General features: G+C 35.6%; 1 protein-coding gene across 3 annotated transcripts in view; it reads left to right on the top strand.

The window, feature by feature from the left end:
* The first annotated feature begins 5,331 nt into the window (after positions 1 to 5,331).
* SRFBP1 (serum response factor binding protein 1) overlaps positions 5,332 to 22,924 on the top strand; it is a 60,208-nt gene continuing 42,615 nt past the window's right edge. For 2 of the 3 annotated variants that reach the window (XM_049707638.1, XM_049707637.1), the window contains exons 1-3: positions 5,332 to 5,494; positions 15,788 to 15,876; positions 16,957 to 17,029. In XM_049707638.1, the coding sequence (XP_049563595.1) occupies positions 5,459 to 5,494; positions 15,788 to 15,876; positions 16,957 to 17,029 (198 nt within the window). In that variant the 5' untranslated portion in view covers positions 5,332 to 5,458. Of the gene's footprint in view, positions 5,594 to 15,787; positions 15,877 to 16,956; positions 17,030 to 22,924 lie in introns of all 3 variants that reach the window. The other variant, XM_033423735.2, reaches the window with a different exon arrangement.

Raw genomic sequence — 22,924 nt, 5'->3', positions numbered from 1 at the left:
AAGTCTGATAGATCCATCTATTTTCCTTCTAATTCAAAAACGCTATCGTAAGCCATTCATTCACATTGATTTCTTTAAGATGCCAAGTTTCAACTGTAATGTGAAATGTGGAGAAGACTGCCATCCAGGGGATAGAGGATTGAAAATGCAGAGCCAATGTATGGACACCAAGTAGGGAAAGGGGTGGGGTGGGGGGTGGGGGGCAGGCGGGGAGTGATGAATTGGGAGATTGGGACTGACATATATACAATAATATGTATAAAATGGATAACTAATAAGAAACTGCTGTATAAAAATATAAAATTCAAAAAAGTATATATATAATTTAAAAAAAAATGCAGAGCCAGAATAACGGAGAAACTTAATGCAGTGGTTGTAAGCTGGGATTGAAACAGTTGTGTTGGAATCTGTTGTGAGGTGAATTACTAATAATAGCTCAAGTACTAAAGATTGTAAATGATATGCTGAAAAAATGACAGGTTTGCCAATAATAATTTCTCTTTACCACTTATTCAAGTAAGAGAAAGGTGTAACATTTGTGTTTTTAAACCCCATAGCTTTTTTTTAAAAAGAAAAAAACATTTTATTGTGGTAAAATTGACATACAAAAAGGTGTAAATAATTAATATTTTCAACTTGATGACTTTGGAGATAAGCATACACCATGAAACCATCACCACAATCTGTGCCATTAGCATATCCATCACCTCCAAAAGTTTCTTCCTGCCCCCTCTATCATTATTTGTGTGACGATAAAAACACTTAAATGTTTTTAAGATTTGTCCTCTCAGCAAATTTTTAAGTATACAATAAAGTATGGTTAACTGAGAACTATGCTGTACAGTAAATCCACAGCACTTACTTATTTTGTATAACTAAAACTTTGTGCCTTTTGACTAATAACTTTCCCATTTTCCCCTCCCTCAGGCCTCTGACAACCACCATTCTATTCTTTGCTTCTATGAGTTTGACAGCTTTTGATTCCTGCTATAAGTGGTATCATGTAGTATTTATCTGTCTGTGTCTGGCTTATTTCACTTAACATAATGTCCTTCAGGTTCATTCATGTAGTTACAAATGGCAGAATTTCCTTCTTTTTAAAAGTTGAATAACAATCTATTGTTTGTGTATAACACATTTTCTTTATCCAGTCATCCACAGATGAACATTTAGATTGCTTCCATGTCTTGGATACTGTGAATGCTGCTGCAGTGGGCTCAGTTACCAGGTGATCCTACCATTCTATATTCCCACAAATGATGCTTGAGAGTTCCAGTTGTTCCACATTGTCACTAGCACTTGTTATGATCACTTTTTAACTATTCTATTAGGTGTGTAATTGTATCATATTGTGGTTTTAACTTGCTTTTCCCTGATGATGTTGAACATACTTTCATGTGCTTATTTGCTATCTACATATCTTTTTTTTAATATACCATTTTAGCCATTTTAAACAATTTATTTATTTATTTATATTTGGCTGCATTGGGTCTTCATTGCTGCATGCAGGGTATCTCTAGTTGCGGTGAGCAGGGGCTACTCTTTGTTGTGGTACACGGGCTTCTCATTGCAGTGGCTCCTCTTGTTGTGGAGCACAGGCTCTAGGTGTGCGGGTTTCAGTAGTTGTGGCATGCAGGCTCCGTAGTTGTGGCTCACAGGCTCTAGAGTTCAGGCTCAGTAGTTGTGGTGCACGGACTTAGTTGCTCCACGGTATGTGGGATCTTCCTGGACCAGAGCTCGAACCCTTGTCCCCTGCATTGGCAGGCAGATTCTTAACCATTGCACCACCAGGGAAGTCCCACATATCTTTTAAAGTGTATTTTCTGTCTGGATCTTTTGGCCACTTATTTTATTGGGTTCTTTTTATCCTTATTGAGTTTGGAGAGTTCTTTACATATTCTAGATAAAAGTCCTTTATAAAATATGTTAGTTGCAAAATTTTCTTCTACATGTAGAGCTTATCTTTTTACTATCTTAACAGTGCATTTTGAAGAGAAGTTTTAATGTTGATTCAGTCCAGTTTATCAGTGCATTTTTATATGGATTCTGCATTTGTTCTGATATCCAAGAAATCTTTGCCTAACCCTAGGTCACAACGTCTTTGTCCTATCTTTTATTCTAGAAGTTTTACAGTTTTGTGCTTTACATTTAGGTGTATAATACATTTTAAGCTTTTTGTTTTGTATTTGGTGTGAGATGTGGGTCAAAGTTAGTTAATTTTTTATATGAGTATCCAATTGTTTCAGTACAATTTTTGAAAAGGCTACCTTTCCTCCACTGAATTATCTTTACAACTTTGTTGAAAATCAGTTGTCCATATATGCATGGGTCTATTCCTCAATTCTATTCTGAATGCTAAACATCCATGAGTTTAGTTGTAATCTAGAAATGTGTGATTATAATTTTTGAAAGTGCAAAATGATAGAAATGTCAGTCATCAGGCATGTTAGTCAGTCATCAGGCATGTTAGAATATTACTTTTGAGGTAATTTCCTTTTTTCAAAGAACGTGGGTGTTACAGACTGAATTATGTCTCCATATATTGAAACTCTAATCCCCAATATAATGAGGTTTGGAGATATAGTCTTTAGGGAGTCAATTAAGGTGAAACAAGCTCATAAGGGTGGAGCCCTAATACAATAGGATTGGCATCCTTATAAGAAGAGGGAAAGACATCAGAGAAGGCTCTTCCGGCTATGCACATTGGAAAGGCCATGTGAGGACACAGCAAGAAGGCTGTTTCTGCAAGCCAGGAAGAGAACTCTCAGGAGAAACAACCATGATAGCACCTTGATCTTGGACTTCTGGCCTCCAGAACTGTATGAAAATAAATTTCTGTTGTTTAAGCCACCCATTCTGTGGTATTTTGTTGTAGCCTGAGTAGACAAGTACAGTGGGATTTGAGAAAGTCTTAAGAAGTTTGAATTTGGAAAACTTGAGTCCCTATTGTATATGCTTGCGAATCCTTACTTCCACTAAATGTAACACTGCAATAAAGAGGAAAAAGATCTTATACCAGTTGTTTTTAATGATAGTAGTTTTGTTGTTTCATATCTCTGACAGCATTTAAATGATCCAGGACCAGCCCTTCAGGAATAAAAGGGGCAGGTGTTGCTTTCTAGAGAAACTTGTAGCCTGATGAACACAAATGCATTATTATTCCTAGAGGACATGTGTATAGCTTAATGAAAGCAGATTAGTTAGTAGAATCACCTCTGTAAAGAATCAAAATGATTTTTGAGGTTGTAACATCAAAAGACAGAGATGCATTGATATTTAAGTGATATATCAGGTACAATGAAAAACTACGAGTCACTTTAAAAATGAATATCTAAAGTTGTTGAGAGCTTATCATGTAAAAGAGTAAACAGTACATAAGAAATTTCAAATTAAAGCAGAATATTGTAAATAATATAAGAATGAACTGCTGATGAGAAAAATTAACTTCTGTTGGGGGCTATGAAGACCATTCTTAAAAAAGGATGTATAGAATGTGAACCTGTCTTGAAAAGTAGCACTTGAGAAAGCCGATCTGGCAGAGGGAGCATCATAAGCAAAGGAGAGAGCTTCTGCTGAGAAAAGGTAGAAAACAAATGCTGAGCCTGAAGAGACTGTGCTGGCTAGAGAAATGAGATGTTGGAGAACAAGAGGAGTGGTGAAGAGAAAACATTACAGAGACTTTAAGAGCTATAGACAAACTTCATTTTAATACATTTTTTGAAGCATTATGGAATCATACTAACACCTTTCTCCTAAATTAGAAGACACATTTTCCATAAAGCTCTACATTTATCTTTAAAACAACCTTTCCTGAGTATTTATGTATGAAGTGCCTACTAGCCACCTGGGGTGAAAAACCCCTGCACTCCAGGAGATCAGTTTTAATGAGGAGAAGTAGCTGAATAAGGAGACAATTAAAATTCAGCGTATGATTTATGAATGCAAAAACTACCTTTATGCAACGCTAGTCAAACAGGAAGTCACGCATTAATCCAATTCTGCCCAAATCACACACTGAAGAATACCAATCCAAACACAAGACTGAGTTATTGTAAATTGAGTACAGAATCAGGAGTCAAGAGCATTGGCCCTGCACAGGACTGTCTTCCTGGACAGAAGCTCAGAAGTGGGCCTGGCTTAAATTTACTTTCCACACAGTCTTGAAATACTTAATAAGTTTATCTGTGAATTTGAGTTTTGTAAGTGAAATCCAGTGGGACAATGAAACATATGTCAACAGCTTAGTCTCAGCTCAAGTGCGGTCTTACCTGCTACATACTTCCATTTGGGTTCTCTGGCTTCCTACTTCCCTGTCTCTGCCCAGCAACTACTGCCATCTTGGTCCAGTACAGGCACTCCTCCCTGAGTCCTCAAGCATGGGTTCCAGGCACCTGTGAAGATGTGCACTAGCCCCATGGCATCCCTGTGCTTGAGGGAGCATCACACTAAATACCAAATAGAAAGCACATGACAGGTCAAAAGACACCACGGAAGAAAAGAAGAAACTTTTTCCTACTTTTTGAATGGGGGGGTGTCCTGCATTTTCATTTTGCACTGGGCCCCTTAGATTATGTAACCAGCCCTGGAATCCTGTAGCAGTGGTCGGCTCCAGCTGGGCAACTCTGGACAAGACACTTGGTCCCTCGAAAGTTAGTTTCCAAACCTGTAAAATAAGAATAATATTTCCTATCTCATTGGATTTGACTATTTTGGAGATAATTCACGCAAAGTGTTTGTCCCAGAACTTGACCCATTTTAAAGCTCTATACTACCAGGTGTTAACTATTAATATGTTATTTAACTCCGACTCAGTCCCTCATGTGTCCTCTACACGCAGCCTAATACTTCAAAACAGCCAATCTCACAGGCAGCATGAAATGTGCATCCTGGTTCTGTTTTATAAGCTCATTAGACCTTCTTACAGTGTGCAGAAAAATATGTCCATGCTTGAGCTATAAAGTGAGGCTGGTAAAAAAGCTGAATCTAACAGATGTGTTTGTTAGAAGCGCAAAAATCTTCACAAACGCTAGATAAAAATTCGGGGCAAAATTGGTCGCTCAAGTGATCATTTCATAAAGGCTTTCACTCCCATTGAGACACGAAAAACAAGGTCCTTACACAGCTGGACCCACTCTGCGAACGAATATAAGAAAATTAGCATCTTGCAAAACTTCTAAACAAGGCAACGGCTTCTGGAGCGCCCTCTTTGCCACCGGCCCCTACCTAGTTTCCATAGGAACGCGCAAATCAGACGGGGAGCACCCCACGCAGGAAGTTGTTATTCGTCACTTCCGTCCTTCACCTCAGAGTCGGTGTACCTTTTACTCGCGCTTCGGCTGAAGCAGTGGCGGATGAATTTTGGGCCAACGAGGCCGCCGTTGGAGGGGCGTGGCAACGCACCCGCGTTCCGGCCGATGCAGTTCACGTGCGGGCAGCCGGGGAACTTCTTAGAGCTACCATGGACCAGCCGGGGACTTTGAACCTCAATAACGAGGTGAGCACCGGGGTCTAGAAACCTGTGGGACTGACCTTTAGGGCCCTCAGAACAGCTTTGCTGCGTCATTTTGAGGGGCTTGGGCGAGGCGGGAGTCAGGTGAGTTTTCCGGAACTCAGAGACTGACAACCGTAACTCCCCACCCCCACCCTCCTACCCCCTGGTTTCTAGGTGAAGTGTCTCTGGCCCTCAGTCCTCATGAGTTTTTATTTGTGGTACTTTGGAAAGATCATTTAATCTCTTTATTCAGTGTCCATCTGTAAAACGAAGCTCATGATAGTACCTTTCCCAACAAGGCTGGAGTGAGAATTAAATTAACTGGAGTATGTAGTGTTTGCACAGTGCCTGACAGTAAACTCTCAGTATATATTTCCTGCCTTTTGTTGACTGCAGAAAATGAAAGGGAGAGATTGAGAGCTGTAGCTTTTCCTAAGAAATTGTTCATCTTGAATGAGACCGTATCATTTATAAGGATGTACGCTCGCTCATTACCTCATTTCTTCTTTCCGCTATTGTCCTATTTCTGTGCTTCCATTTACAGCAAAACTTTAATACTTGCTGTCCACAAGTTTTCATCTCTCCTTTTCTCTTAAATCCAGTCTCATCAGACGTTTGCCCTCATCACCACCTCCACCATTACATGTCATCAGGTTACCATTTATGTCATTTTCTCCTTTATAGTTTCTGCTTCTATTCAAGGAAGTCATAGTCATCAAAGACTTAAAGTAAGCTGGAAAAGCGGGAATCAAATGAGGACCTCACAACTACAGCAAAGGAAATTATTTGCCATTTTTATTCAGTGGATAATGAGTTTGCTGTGAGCAAGCCACTGTTCATATTACACAGTTCTGTAAGCAACCTGTTCTGAGGTAGGAAAGGTTAAGCACCATTCATCAATGGTACGGGATAATGCTCACAGAAAAAAGTTACGTAGTGCAGAAAAGTTTCCAAAGAGGGCAAGATGAAATGAGTGATACTTGTTCTTGGTCTTTAAGGGTCCTACACAGGATTGCATTCAGGAATTCAATGATGGAGAAAGAAGGTGTTCTAACCAGAGGGACCAGTATAAGTGAGGAAAGAATGGGAGTGGGAATCCCCTTGGATTGTATAGTAGTAGATAACTCTCTACTGATGAGAACTTGTGGGATAAAGTAGGAAATAAAGCTGAAATGTATTATTGCCTTATTACCAGGTTAGTAAGTCTGGGTTTCGCTTGACAGTGGAGAACAGGGTATACTGAAGAGGAGAACTCTTGAAGGTGTTTATATTGATAAACATATATTAAGCTTGTGCTAGTTACAGAAAGCATTTGGTGGTCTATTTTTCCATTAGATTCCCTAGGAGGTATAAAAGATCTTAATTGGAGTGATGTCCTTGGAAATTCACTGGAAATACTAGTGAACTTCCTGTTCAATTTCGAAATTACTGTGAAAGGAGTGGTGACAGTCATTTACCCCACTCTTCACTTAAGGCTCTTTCTTTTTCCACTTAGTTTCCAGGCCTCTTCAAAACAGTTAAAATTTGGCCTTTAGGAAGTCTTCACTAATTCACCGCAGTCTGGGCTAGGTGTCTATTCTTTATGCAACCAGAATGCTTTCTACTCTGAAAACACTTGTTTACCTGTTTCTCTCTTTTGGTGTGTATGTCTGTCACCTGCAACATATGTGGTCTGTAACTGTTTGCTGGATGATTGAATGAACTTATCCAATTAGGAAGTTTGTACATCCCACACTGAAGTAAACCTTACATGTTCTAATATGAAGGTAGGAAAAAAAGAATAGAAGAAAGTGGAGATGGTGGAAGAAAAGTGTTATAATTTAAAATTAATGGGAGAAACACTACTAAGGGAAAAACAGTTGTTTACATAAAAATTGAAAAACAAAGGGGGAAAAACGGGACAACCAATTAGAAAAAAAATACAGCAAATATGACAGATAAATGGCTAATGTATTACTATAAAATAGCTCATGGAACTTAAGAAAAGTCATCTCATAGAAAATTGGTAAAAGAAATGAATTAAAACTTCTTCATGGAAGAAATATATATGAAAAAGAGTTTAAATTCACTGTTATCTTTCTATCTTTCCATTACTTTTCCATCATCACCCCTATCTTAGTCCAAGTTATATCTCCCAGCAGAACTACTATCCTAGCCTCCCAGCTACTTTGACTTGTTTTCTCATCTCATCTCTCTAGTATAGCTGGAGTGCTCTCTTCAAAACAAATCTAATCATGTGTTTGCTTGCTTAGAACTGATTTGGTGGCTTCCTGTTGCTTTTGGTCAAGACCAATCTACACAAAGCCAGTCTCCACTGTTATACCACTACCCTCACCGCCCTCAGGCTGTGTACTTCAGCCACACTGGCTTTCCTCCACTATCTAGCATAGCCTTCTCCAGATCTTTTGCACTTGCTGTTCCTTTTACCCACAGCTCCTTTTCCTCTCAGTACATTTTATACTTCTACTTAGTCACTTTCTCAGGGAAATGCTTCTTCACTTTCATTTACTCCTTTTGTAAGCTTTTGTAGCACTATTTACTTCTTTTTAGCATGTGTAAGAATTGCTTAATGTGTGGGGCATGTGAATGTGAGAGAGATTTCTTATGCCCTCAACCTGACTAAATTTTCGCTCACCATCATATCCTCAGTGCCTGTCTGTTAAATGAGAAACTTGAGGCATCATTTTTACGATCCTTAATAACTTAAATTAGGTCTCCTTAACTGAGATTCAGGAATGAATTTCAGGGATCGTGTAACTGCCTGAAATTATGTGTAATTTGTTGTATTTAGCCTGTCTCTGGGGGAGGGCGAAATATTTCATAGGTTTTATCACATTTGCAAAAATTTGTAAATCTCTGGTATTATCTTTGGAATATTGGTACTCACATCTGTGATGAATTTGATTGGAATCCTTTTTCCATAATTTTTAATTATAGTCTTTTCTTTTAAAAAGTTATGTGGCCAGCTAATTTACAGTATATTTAATTTCCCAAAATGTCTTTTGTGAAGATAAAAGCCAGCTTGCAGACACAACTATTATATTATGCTAACTTTCAATGTCTTCAGCTCTAATTCTGTTTTTTTAAATAATTTTCCAGGGCTAAAGGCTGACATTTATAACACACTTCCTGGCTCTAGGTTCTTAAAATACATGTATTCTTCTGAAATAATGTAAAATTGTACCTTTACTTTTTTTAAAAATAAAGTATTACTTTTTACTTTATCTTATGATTATTTATTGCATATTTTATCTTCACAAGCACTCATGTGGACTTTGAAGAGAGAATATTTAATTGATTTATTATAGCAGCTTCCCTAATGTTTAACATAGTACCTTGTGTATAATAAGTACCATATACTTGCTGGGCAGGTAAAAGTATGGATAACTCAACTTGAATCACCTTATGTTAAGATGAGGGGGAGAAATCTGCTAAATGAAGACTTTTTTCTCCCTTTCCATTAGAACCAGAGAAGGGATGCACAATTGAAAACAACAGTAAGCATTTAATGAGTAAAGAATTTGGAAAACTAGAGCTGGGTTTCCTTCAGTCATTTGTTTCTTTAGGCAGCAGTGATATATAAAATCAGAATTAGGAGGTGAAACATTGTAATCTGGTACTCTAATTCCACAGTAGGGCCAAAGGCTTCTGTATGAAACTGACATTATTTTATTCTTGATAGCAAATTATTAAGAAGCTCATTAGAAAATTGCTTTCCATGTCCTGCAAGATAGTAAAGGTAGAAACTAAAATGCCAGAGAACAAAATGATTTGCCTTTACTTATTTGTAAAAGATAAGAATTGTGTTTGTACGTGCTTCTGAAGTTGCAAAGCTCCAGTTTCATAATTAAATATATGATACTTTTTAATAATTCTTTACTGAAGTAGTAAACTAGGGTCCATCCTTCAGAAGAGAACCATTTTCTGTTTGGTTGTTAAACAATTCTGGGAAGTTTTGCTAGGTGGCAGCATATGCTCAAGTTGTAGATAATCACCAAGCACTCTAGAATTTTAAAATTGTTGCTCATCAGAAATAAAAAGTATAATTCAGTAGTAAATTATCATCCAAATGGCCAAATTAGAAGTCCTCTGTATAAACCTGTAATTAATATTGTTAACTATGAAATAGTTCAAACATATGGAAAATGATAAAACAAATGTCCTTATAATCTGTTTTCTGTATTTAGCAAGTGTCAATATTTTGCCATATTGTAATGCTTAATTCCACCCAGCTTCTTTTACACCTTAGAAGTATTACTCATTCAGTGTGTTTTCTCATATGTATTTTTTATAATTTTCATATTCATACCCAGTGTATAGTATTGTGTTGTATATTTTTACACTTTGCATGTGTGGTATCATACTGGATAAATGCAGTATCATATGTATAGTTCAAAAAGTTATTTTTTTCACCCAACAGTGTTTATCCATAATACATGCAGATTTCCTGCATTGATCTAAAATGGTACATTGCTTATGCTTTATTTATATGCAATATTTTATCTCTTATGCAACATTTTGTAAAAATGCTGCATTGAATAGTCTTGTGCATAGCCTTTTGCTATAGCTGGAGGTATGTCTTCTGGACAGATTTCTAGAAGTAGAATTTTTGTTAGGTGTTGCCAGAGTTTCCTCCAGAAGGAGTATACCAATTTGCATTCCTACCAGCAATGTATGAGAGTGCCTGTTTCCTCACAGTCTCACAAACAGAATGTGTTGTCATATTGTTTTGTATTTGCCAGTCTGACAGGTGGGTAATGAATAAGCAGAAGTTTTAATATATTCTAAGAAACAGAGATACACTCAGATTTTTCTTAGCACTGCAGGCTTCTCTAGAGCAACTAGCTCTTAGAATAATTGTTTTCTAATAACCATGGGTTTTTGTTATAAGTTAATTCATATGTGTAGCAAAGTTAGTACATTACCAAAAGAGGTTGGCTAATTGACTGGCTAGCAGATAGCCAACTACGACTCATTTCAAGGTAACATTTATGTTTACTTTTGTCTGTGAACCAAAGTTTGCTCTCAGCTTTGTAGATCAGAAACTTGCTATTGTTGTCACCCCAAAAGTATTCTCAAAAAAGTATTCTCTCAAAAGCAAATTCATATCAACCATAAACTTTTAAGAGACCATATACATAACAAAACTAGTTTATTGAGAAATATATCTAATGTGGCTACTAATGCTCACATTGTAAGACACATTCTTTTCCTGTCTACTGATCCACAGGAGCTACTTGAAGTACAGAGCCACAAAAAGGGTTTCAGGTGCATGATTCAGTGTTGGGCTGTGATACATCTGTCCCCATAATTGAGTTATTCCAGTACAAATTGGAGTTCCCAGGTCTTTGAGCTGGGGAACCTTTCTTTGGAATCTTCTTGATTCAGACACTGCCAGCTTTTGCTCTTTGTGGTTCCCTTTCCTGTGTTTTAAGTTGACTCTTGCCCATATGTTCACATGTTCTTTTCCCAGTCAGGTATATTAGCTTTTTATTTATTTATGATTGTATTTTTGTACTGTCTACCTAAGAGTTGATCCAGGTTGCATTACTGTGTTCAGATTTCGCCAGGTTAACTGAGGGCATCTCTATGCCTAGGTTTTAGGCGACACCTCATTTTCAGTGCATGTATTTTGTGTGGGTGTGGATGTGTGTGTCTTACCTCTTTTTCTTGTCCTCTTATAGATTATTAAATGCATTCTTTTGCAGCTTGGAAGCACTCAGCTTGGGCTTATCAGTCTTGCTAATGATGACCTACAGAGTTTTGTCCTTCTATTTTTGACTTCAAACTCTTCCCTTCCACTTCTTTTTCATTTTGTCTCTTCTCTTTCAGCACATTTCATTATTCTGCCTGTTTTGTCCTTGCTTACTTTATTTCTCTTTCCTTCTTTTCCTCCTGAACAATATTATACTCTTTTCACATTTCTAACAATGACAGTTCTATTTGCTTTTGGTTGAAGAATTCACCAAAGCATGTTGCCCTTAAGCAGTACATTGGCCTTCTGGCAATACTGAGTGTTTTAGGCCTATTTGTTTACATCTGGGTTATCTGTCAACCAGCTTCATAATTCCTGGGTAACAAATGAATTGGCAACCTTTTAAATCCTAACTAAAAGGCTACTGGTAGCTGTTTGTCAGTTTTACAAAAATAAATTTAAATGCTTGGAGAAAGCTAGGTGTTTGGGGCAGGCAGTGTGAGGAAAATAAAAGTAATAGTTTCATTTTTACATTAAGTGAATATACTTATTTTTTTAGTATATTAAGCTTAACAAATACTGGAAAAGTTAATAAGCTAGAAAAGCATTTTTTGGCATTGGCATGAAACTAAATACATGAAGCATTCCCTTTGCTTTTCAGAATTCCCTTATGCAGTAATGACAAACATAGTACTTCTTAAATTGGAATTTTAAAATTGGAGTCTAGCTTTCCCAAGATTGAAATGTAACTGAGGACCAGTTCTGCCCACTGCAATTTATTAATCAAGTTTGGTTAAGAGCAGTTAGCAAATAGTATATAATCATGTCATGCACCTACAGGTTACAGCAATTAGAAATATTTGTTACTATATTTTAATGCATAATTTATTACTTGCTATTTTATGAATGACTTAACTTTCAAAAAATGTATCATAACCCCCTATTATGCCGCTTATGAAATGTAGCAATTCATTTTTCCACTTAAACCTTGTCTAAATGGCTTTTGTTTATGCAAGTATGATTTTTTTCCTAAGTAGATCTAACTTTGAAACAAATTTCAAAGAGGTTAACATATCTAGTGGAAATCTGATTACTCTACATTCTGTTATTATATTACTCTTTTGAAACAGTGAATGAACAAGTGAGTATTGCTCCCTTTCTGGTCATTTGCTTAACAAATATTTATTGAACACACTTATTGTATGCCATCTACTATGCTGGGTGTTAAGATGCAATGTTGAATAAAACCAGATATTTGACCTTCGTGGAGTTTATAACCTAGTGGGAGAAAGACACATTAAGCATAATCAGATTAAAAGTAAAATATTAAACTTAAAATAAGTGTCATGATAATTCTAGAAGCACTTTTTGACCCCTGAGGGAGGCCAGGAGACACTTTATTGAGAAATGACAGTTGGGCCAAAATCAGAAAGATAAGATGTTAAGCTAACATGGAGAGAAAGCAGTCCTATCAGAGAAAACAGCAGGTGTAAAGATTTGGTGGTAGTTATAAGCATGGTGAGGATGGAGTAAAAGATGGCCCATGTGGCCATTCTAAGAGCAATTGGATCTAAGTGTTAAAAAATGTATTCTGATTGAGTTGTGGGTACCTGATTGGAGAAGGGCAGGAATGGATATTGAGAAAACAGTTGCCAGTAACTCAGCCAAGAGAGCCAAGAAGTCAAGATAGAAGAAAAATGGTACAATTTGAGAGGTAATTAGGAAATAAAATTATCAGGACTTGATAATAGATTCATTGTGAGGGATTTAGAAAAGAAAGCTACCTATAATGAGCCTAGGTTTATAACTGAAAGGATTGTTCTATTCCCTTAAATATGAAACACCAAAAAAGGGATCCAGTTGGGAGTGAAGAACGTGGGTTCAGGTGTGAGTTGGAGGTGATTTTTTAAGCATACTTGAAATGTCAAGTAGGTAGTTACACATTTAGGTCTGGAGCTAAAGTGGAGATCTCATGTAAAGGTAGGAATTTTCAAGTCATCTTTGTTTAGGTGGCAAATTAAAACTGTATACACACATAAGATCACTTAGGGCTAAAAAGTATATCTTGAAAAGAAGAGCTGGCCTAATCAGTTCAAGACTGATTAGAGGTGGATGTGCCTTCATAGAAGACCAAAGTGAAGTAGCTAGAGAAAAAGCAGGAAAACCAGGATAGTATTCTGTTACGGAAACCAAAAGGAGAGTATTTCAAGAAGGAGAAAGTGTTCAACAGTATCAAATGCTGCTGAGACTTCAAGCAAAATGAAGTCTGAAAAATTCTTGTTGGATTCAGGGACTTGTAGACATCATTGGTGACTTCTAGAAATCATTTTGACAGCTTTTAGTAGACTGATGGGAATTTTTATGTGGCATGCAGATAAGGAGATGGTGAGTTTGAACATCTCCAAAAGCTTGACTCTGGGGCAGTTGAGAGAGGGTGCTTCTAGTGAACTTTGTACTGAGATGTTTTGTTTGTCTTTTCTTTAATGAAAATGACTCAAACATGATTAAAGATTAGTGGAAAACATCCATTTAAGAGATTGACAATGCTAGAGTAAATGGATAGTTTGTAGTAAGGGTTATAGGAAGGCAGAAGAGGATGGGATCCAAAATACAGTTAAAAGATTAACCTCAGAAAAGTTCAGGGATATTTCTTATATTGTAACTTTATTAATAGAGGAGGATGGGTGATGCAAGTAAATTTACATTCATAGTAGTAGAAAGACGATGTTTCCCATCTGATGTTTATTTTCTCCATGAAATTGAAAAAGAGAGAAGAGAAAGGTTAGATGTTTTAGGAAAGCAGACACAGATTTAAAATAGTCATTATAAAGTGAATTGACCAAAATATATATGTATAATAGGATTGCTAGGAAGTGTAAGGACCCATTTGAGGTTAGTTATGATGAATATCTAGTAGATAGAATGCCTCAGATATTTCCTGGCTCTTGGGGTACTGTGATAAAAGAACTCAGAATGTTGTTTTTATCCAGGGTTCACTAGAGGGATTGCTAACCAGAGGGATGAGTTTAAGGTATTGGCAAGTGTTGATTATGTACCTAAACTGGATAAGAGAAGGAAAATTAAAAAGAAAAGGACTAATCATTTGAGAGAATGTATAGGGGTCAGTGAACTAGTGGTTCCAGTAAACTCGAAGACCATTATGGTGGGTGGGGTTGAACAAGCAAGCTGAAAGAAGTTGTGATCTCAGTGCAGAGTATTTGAATTGATGGTTTTAGAAATGGAATAGTTATGAGCAATGACTAGAACTACGTGTGACCATGGAAGTGGGTGGCTATGATAGAATAGATTAGGTCATTAGAAAGGAGGAAGTCAAGAAGTGAGGATATAATATTGGGGTGGGTTATTCAAGTAGACACCTACATCACCCAGAATAATGGCAAAACTTAGGGTGGAGAGAAATTGTAAGTTGGTTGCCAATATTGTCAATGATAAGGGGGTGAAAGATATTAATGAAGGGTAAGAGGTAACAGCTAAATACAAGAGCCTTGTAAAAACAGAATGATGGTGATACTGTTATTTTGGCAAGAGGAATTTGAGGATTATGTGTGCTAAGCACTCTTGCCAGGCACAGAAAACATGTAAATATTGCAAGGCCCCTACCCTTCAGGAGATTTTAGACAGTAGAAAAAGACAGCCTCATGAGCAGTTAGTGACAGTACAGTGGTAGGTGCTACCTACAGGTATAGTGGGAACTCCAAGGATGGAATGGTTATCTAACTGAAGAAGTCATTGAAGGTTTCACCGGAGCGATTATCTCTGAACTGAATTTCATGTAGTTCCTGAAGTGGAGGAGGGGTGAAGGATATTACAGGAGGAATTATAAGATGTATGCCTCGTAACAGTGATAGATAAAAGGTAAACTCAATAGCATCCCATTGCACTAAGTACTATTGTAACATGTGGTTCTTTATCATTGGAATATTTGTATCTCTTGGCCAGTAATTCTGTTTTTTTGTTCTTAGACCTCAGCATTGTTCTGTAATGGGGCGATTTAAAGTGTGTGTGTGTGTGTGTGTGTGCGCGCGCGCGTGTGCACGCGCGCACCTGCGTGTGTGCCCTTGTGTTTTTTGAGTTATGCTTGAAATAATTTGTTACTGAATATAAATAAAAGGGGTGTGCTAAAAACAAGTAACATAAAATCACTTTCATGCATTTGCTTTTGTTAATACAAATGCCCATTCAGTAAATTAAATTCCTACAATTACGGGTGAAGCTTTGTTTTAAACCACAAGGATTCAAAGATAAATGTGGTGGTCTCTGATGTCAGGGAGCTCACAATTTATTATGTTCCAAGCCCAACAAGATATAAGTGTAATTTAAAATACTAGCCACTGGGAATGCTGTGATTTTTTTTTTTTTTTAATAAGTTGTTTCTCCTAAATCCTCAGACGCATATTTAGAATGTTGATTTCTTATTCCTTCACTGTTTATGGAAGAAGTTTGATTTCAGCAAACTATGAATATAGTTAAATAAAGCTTTGATTAAAGTGGTAGACTTATTCTATAATATTGATACTCAAAGTAAGGTATGTTTCTTCTTGAATTAAGAATCTCTCTAATTTTGGCTTTATTCCTTGAAGGTTGTGAAGATGAGAAAAGAAGTGAAGAGAATCCGAGTTTTGGTTATCCGAAAACTTGTCAGGAGTGTTGGCAGACTGAAGTCAAAAAAGTTAGTCATTTAAAGTCATGGTCCTATGACTAATAAAATGTCAAAAGTTGTCTTTATTCAGTATTTACAAACTTTGAGGGTAGGACCTAGAGGAGTAATTAAATGTCTTACTCATACAGCACTTTGTTTTATATGTAGATGGGATCTGAGTGAGAGAAAATGTGCTCTGTCAGCATGTCCTTACATAGTTTGGACCATATTCAATTAAAATATATGATAAATTCTGTTTTCTCAAAACTCTTCTTGTGGCTTTTTCAAAGTGAAAATCCTTTGGGGTTATTCATGTATTTTATGTTATTAGTAGTTATTTTTTTAAGATGTTGATATAGTTTAACAAATCAAGTGATACCTTTAATCAGTTATAAAGATTTCATATCACCTTATTCCTTGAATTGATAATTAATTTGAAATCTTTAGGACCTTTTGGAAGTGTTTATCAAAACATTGTGTTCCATTTAATTTTTTTGAAAAAATAATGTTTTGTATTTTTGGTATCACTAGTATTAGAGAAAATGTATGTTATTTATAGTTCTTATGCTTTAAGCATGAGTACTTACAAAGTCTTCAAATGTGTTTTGTTTCTGATTAATTTCTTGTTTTTTCTTTTGTAAATGTTTCATAAGATAGCCGTTCTCTCTGATATAATCGTGTATTTAACATCTTTATGTATTTATTTAATTCCAGAGAACAGTTTTCATTTAATAAAATTATATCCAACCTTGTAGCTTATGAAACTTAACTGTAGCTTATAAAACTTACATGAAATACAATGTGCTATTAATCAATTGATTAGAAAGTATTATTTGGCTTTCCCATTAAGGAATTAGAAGGCAAACTGTCTATCAGTGGTAATAGTCATAATATAATACCTGGACAGTGCTTATTTTTGCCAAAAGCTTGGGTTTGTTGATGGAATTGGGGTATGTGTCGGATGCGGGAGAGCTCAGTGCAGGATAACAGAATGTTTGTTACTTAGAGAGTTATTAAGCTCTTCTAAAAGAAATGGAGAGACTTTTCATTATGATACTAGTCTAAAATAAATGGTTTTTCTGGCCACATATTATAATGTGTCTTTTGCAGGGGTACCGAAGATGCACTGTTGAAAAACCAAAGACGAGCACAACGATTGCTCGAAGAAATTCATGCCATGAAGGTAAGAAATTGTGTGGATGTGTATATATGTGTGTTTCCATGTCTCCTGTCAGCCTGCATTCTGTGTGTGTTTGGTGTTACTTATTTGAATATAATTGTGAGTTGACCAAGACTTACTTGTGTGGGTCTGTTTGGTGAAGAATGTAGCATGTTTAGAAAATTGTAATATGTTTGTTTGCATTATTCTATGTTTTTTACTGAAGTTCTTAAAGTACTAGACTAATTTGAGTCAAAACTATGCCAAACTAAACTCATCTATGTTTAATAATGCTTCATACCTAAGATTTTTATTTTTACTGTAACTTTAGGCATGAAGTCTAAGTTAAGATCAAATCTAAGTTAAGTTCATGCTGTTTGGTAATGTGGATGGTGATATTGGTGGCTGACATCATGCTTTGCCTATTGCCAACTCAATAAATTTTTGTGTGGTGGTGTCAGCATTTTATTCAGCTCTGTAGTAACTTGAAATAAAATTAGTATTGGACCAAAATGATCCATATTTTTGTTTTATTTCAGCCAAACTCTTCACTAGCATAATTTTTAGGTCTTCTCTCTGTTCTTACTTTGTGGAAACTTTCATTTACCAAATGACATACTATTAAATGTCTGGGAGACTGTTTTATTGCAGTACTGAAAAACAACATTTGGTACCAGCAATTACCTTAATTGCAGGGTCATTTTGCATGTATGTTTGACTATTACATTTTGGTAGAACTTCTAAGTTTTGAGATAGATAAAAGAGCAAGAGAAATCTCTAACAATATTTTAATTGAGTTAGATTATCAAAGCTTCTCACAATTTTTTCCTTTTGAAGGATGATAAAGTGTCCTATAAGACAGAGTTATCATAGTTAATCTGAATAGAAACCGATGTAGGACATGATTCTTTGGTGTGAGGTATGGTTTTTGTGGGGGGTTTTAAAGTTTATTTTCACAGGACTGTAAAATTCATGGAATCCATTTGATATCTCATAAGTTTTAATACCCTTGTTGTCCAGTCATTCATTCAAAATACTCTGTATTTGACTCTTAATTATTATTTGTATCACTTTGTATTACACATCATTTAGACTTTTTCTTTTTTTTCCATAAAATTCCTGTGAGAAATAAAATATTTAGAGATTTTTGTTTTTGAGGATAACACTAAGGTAGGAAGTTATGGTTTATGCCGTTGTTTTTCACTTCTCTTAACCAAGCTCCTTACTAAATTACATTCCTTACCTAAATTTTTCCCTGTAATTTCTTCTGAATAGTCATTTTTGTAGTCCTAAATTATTCAGAGGCTTTGAGCTACCATATAATTGCTGATTTTATTTTACCATGGAAAGGATGGCTTATAATATAATAAGCCTATGTACAGTATATCAGGAGTTTGGGAAGAAAAGGTATTCATTAATCTTTAAAATACTTCCCTTCCATAACTCTCAATAATGAATTTAATTTAGTTAATTAGAAAGAAAAGTTGTCCTATTTTATCTATATGTGAAACTTATTTTCTGTAATTCTTAAACCTCATCAGCAGTAGAAAATCAGACTCAGTGATAATTAAAGTTCATAGGTTTACAAGATTACTATGTCATGATCATTGTTTTTGTTTGTTTTGTTTCTGTTTTTCCTTGTGTTTATAAAAGACCACTATGGAACTGTTGCCTCATATAAAGCTAAAATTCCTAGCCTGGTATAGTCCTTGAATTCATAAAATTAATAGTATATATATTCCTTGAGTTATTGTCAGTGGTTAGCGTGGTTTATTTGGATACTCTGCCTTCAACTCCTTTTGTAATGGTATTTAAAAACTGGATTAAATCTAAGTATAAAAACCAGAAAAAGAGTAAGTCTATATGTTTGCTTTCCTTACATGTCAAATTTCATTCTTCATCCGTGGTTCTTTTACAAAATTGGTCTACTTTTCTAAAAGAAGCAAGTACATAAAGCACTTTTTTAAATTGAAAGGTCATTTGTAATTTCTTAAGGGAGTGTTTATTGTGTACATGGGAGTATCAAAGAAATAGTCACAAAACAGAAAGCTCACAGTCTCAATTAAATTTGGAGAAAAACCTCTTCTTACTCATTTTTCCAAATGAATTTTTTCCTTGGCTTATATACCATTACATTTTTAGTCTTGTTCATGACATACTGTCCTATACTTGCTTTATATGATAATAGGGTATTTTGTTGCAAGAAGACTTCCTTAAGAAGAAAACCTGATATATTTTTAGAAATGGGAGTTTGTTTTTTCTGGCCAAGGGAAAAAAAATGGCCCGATCTTTATGATACTATAAAATGAAAGATTCCAGTTTTATAGACTGTAATGTATAAATACGAAAGAAATCTTTGCTACCTTTTCTAATAGTATTCACACTTTTAACTTTGATACTAGTATATACCCTGCCTTTTGAAACAGTTCCTTTTTCTTTGGATATTAAAGTAGCTTATTGACTTTTACAGATCCCTAAGTTATTTAGCTAGAGAAAGAGATGGTAAAATTAAAGCATACAGTGAAATTAATCAAAATGTCCAAGAAATCTTTTTCTCAACAATAAAGGTAATATAACTAGCTTTTATTATTTACTACGTGCCAGGCACTATATTGTATGTTTTATATTCACTATCTCATGAAATAGATATTATTATCCCTATCTTACAGAATAGGAAACTGAGGCTTAGAGAAGTTCAGCAGCTTGTTCAAAGTCAAATGGTTGTTAGGTGGTGGACTAACTGTAACTAATTATAAAGCTGATACTGTTAGCTATTTCACGGTGCTGCTTCATTAAGATGAGAACTTCTGAAATATATCTAGTCTCTACTTTCTTAAAGATTGGATTAAGTAATATAATAAGCATGAAACTTGCCCACTAGGAAAAAAAGGCCCAAAGATGTGTAACAAGTTTTCAGATTCTTTAATTCCTTACAGCTAAATATACCCAGTTACCTCTTTTTTGTTTTTTTTTACTTTGTCCTCTCTGAGACCATTAATTTTCCTTATGCTGAATATTCCTATGCAATGATAAGTTGTATATCATGTGAGATCTTGCTCTGCCTGCTACCTTTTACTTCTCTATTTTAAACCTCTTTCACCTTTTGTTGCATTTTTTTTTCTATTTTTACATCTTCTACTCTCTATTATTAAAAGCATCCTTTGAGCTTTATCAGCTGTTAGGATTGCCTTATCTCATGCTCCATCATGGCCTGTTTCTAAATGGTTGTCATTAGTGGATCACAGATAGGAAAATGGTGTAGATTATGATCTTTAGAAGCATTATATAAAATAAAGTAAAGTAATACATTATCAAAATAATATAACTACAGTTGACCCTTGAACACATGGGGTTTGGGGCTCTGACCCTCTGTACAGTTGAAAATCTGGGTAATAGTTGGGTATAAATTAGTGTGGGACCTCAGTATCTGTGGTTCTGCATCTGCAGATTCAACCAACCTTGGATTGTGTAGTACTATTGTATTTACTCTTGAAAAAAATCCTCGTGTATGTGGACTCATGCAGTTCAAACCCATTTTGTTCAAGGGTCGACTCTATATCATATCATTTGAACTTCACAACTCTAAAGTAGGCAAAGTCTTAACTTAAAGGACATATTTAGACGTGTTCTAGACTGCACACACCCCTTGGTTGCATGTTTGTCATATATAGTCATATATTAATTAGAATTTTATGGTATTTCAGGTTATATATGCTTTTCAAAAATTTATTGAGATTTTTCTCTGTAATTTCACATACTATGATTTTGTTAAGTTTTTTCTATTATGAATGCTTAAAAAGAAATTTGCCACAGGGTAAAAGATGCCTTATTTGTCCTGAAAGTATACTGTGTTAATTATTTGTGTCAAATTAACATTTAATTCACTTATTCTACTAAAGTAATAGTATTAATACTATTGTTATTCTAAGATTGTAATTATTTTTGATAGTTTCATCTTTTATTTGTAAGCCAATCCAAAGAATCATATCATCAACTCAGACTCATATATTAGAGATCTTACCTAGAATCCAGCTTTACTAATAGTTTCAAAGATAGATGCAATCAGAAGGCATAGGTGAACATAGGAGAGATTTAGGACTCTCCATGATTCCATAGGTCCTTCCTTTCTGCATCAGACATGTACTTTCTGGCACAGAGTAGATGAGATCTTTAAATGAGGAAGTTTAGGTATTACCTAATAGCAGCGAGCATTTAGATTTTGAAACTTATGCATTCTATACCCCAAGGTTGTGTAGCTTACATGATATTCTCCTATGTGCTATCCCTCATAAATTCATAGATTCCGGGTTAGTTTACTGTAAGCATCCTTAACAACAGGACATCCCACTGAGAGCATTCATTAGCTAAGGACTTTCCTCCTAACAAAAATCATTAGCATAATTACCAGGAGAACCAGTTATCAGCATATTAACAAGTAGATTAAACTCCATCACCTACTTCTCCCTCAGTTTCTTCCTGGTAAGGGACATGAATAGATCCCAAGACAGCTGTTTTAATTCTTCCCCTCTCTGATTTATAATAGTATGCCTTTTGGCATTTTTTCCTTTTGTTTGTATTTCCCTCTAACTTTTTGGAATATATTTCAAACCTATAGAAAAATTGTAATGTTACAGTACAGTAATAATACATTGTATCACATACATGTTTGTCCCTTTACTGGTAATGGTGAGTTCCAGTTACTTGGTTTAGATGTTGTCTGCCAGATTCCTCCCTTTTAAAGTTACCTTTTTCTGTTTGCATTTGTTAAGTAATCTGTGAGATGATAACTTTGAGACTATGTGAATATCCTGTGGTCTTTTCACCCAGTGACTAATGTTCTTTGGCTGAATCAGTTAACAGTTTTTTATTGTTTCTGTTTCTCTGCTGGGATTTTTTATTTCTCTGATAAGATTTTAATCCATTGAGAGGAATTTTTTTTTTTAATATCATGGAGGATAGTGATAATAGCCATTTGTGCTTGTGGAGAAGAAAAGATATTTCTTTTTCTTGGTTCTTCATCTGCTGGGTAATTTTGTTTGTTTTTTTGTTTGGGGCCATGCCGCGCAGCATGCGGGATCTTAATTATTCCTCAACCAGAGATCAAACCTGTGCCCCCTGCACTGGAAACACTGAATCCTAACCACTGGACTGCCAGGGAATTCCCATATGCTGGGTAATTTTGAATTGTGCTCTGGACATTATGAAGATTAAGCAGAGATTCTGTGTTTGGTTATTTTTCTCCAGTGAGTGGTGGCTTTATCAGTTAACTTTTGGAATAGGCTTTAATTTCAAACAGTGTTTCTTGGACACCACCTCTAGCCTCAGTTCAGATCTTTTGCCTTTTAGTGAGATGCTTTGGATCTGTTCCTTGGATGAGTTATTTAAGTTTAGGGATTCCTTGTGTGGTTCTTTCCCTTCTGGGTTTCCCCTGCTCTCTAAGTGGATAATGTACCCAGGCTTCACTGTTCCATGTGTTCCTCAGCCACTGCTCCTGAACCATGCAGACTGCAGTTAGTCTTAGGTTGCACTCTGAAGAGATGATGTCTTATTTATATAGCTTCCCATCTTTACCCTAGTTTGTTTAGACTCTACATCAGAGCCTGTCTTCTTTCATTTACTCTGCTTTACCTTCAGGTAGGTTTTTTTGTACTGTGTCCAGGTTTCATGTTTTGCTTTATTTTGTTTTTTGGAGGAAGGGTTAATCATATTATCTGTTAGTACCTTAGTCTGTTATACCCAGAAATGGAAGTAGCGAAAGTTAAAAGTAATTGTAAATAGCTGAAAAAGAGGACTGAGCACCCACGACACTGATACTGTAAATTTAGGTCTTAGAGAGATGGAATAAGTAAAAGAGACTGAGAAAGTGTAGGCAGACAAAGAGAACCAAGAGAGTATGGTATCTAGGAAACCAAGTGAAGA

This window comes from Orcinus orca, chromosome 3, assembly GCF_937001465.1.
Source record: "Orcinus orca chromosome 3, mOrcOrc1.1, whole genome shotgun sequence".
Classification (NCBI taxonomy): domain Eukaryota; kingdom Metazoa; phylum Chordata; class Mammalia; order Artiodactyla; family Delphinidae; genus Orcinus; species Orcinus orca.
The sequence above is the reverse complement of the archived record's forward strand: the minus strand, read 5'-3'. Positions and strand labels throughout refer to the sequence as shown.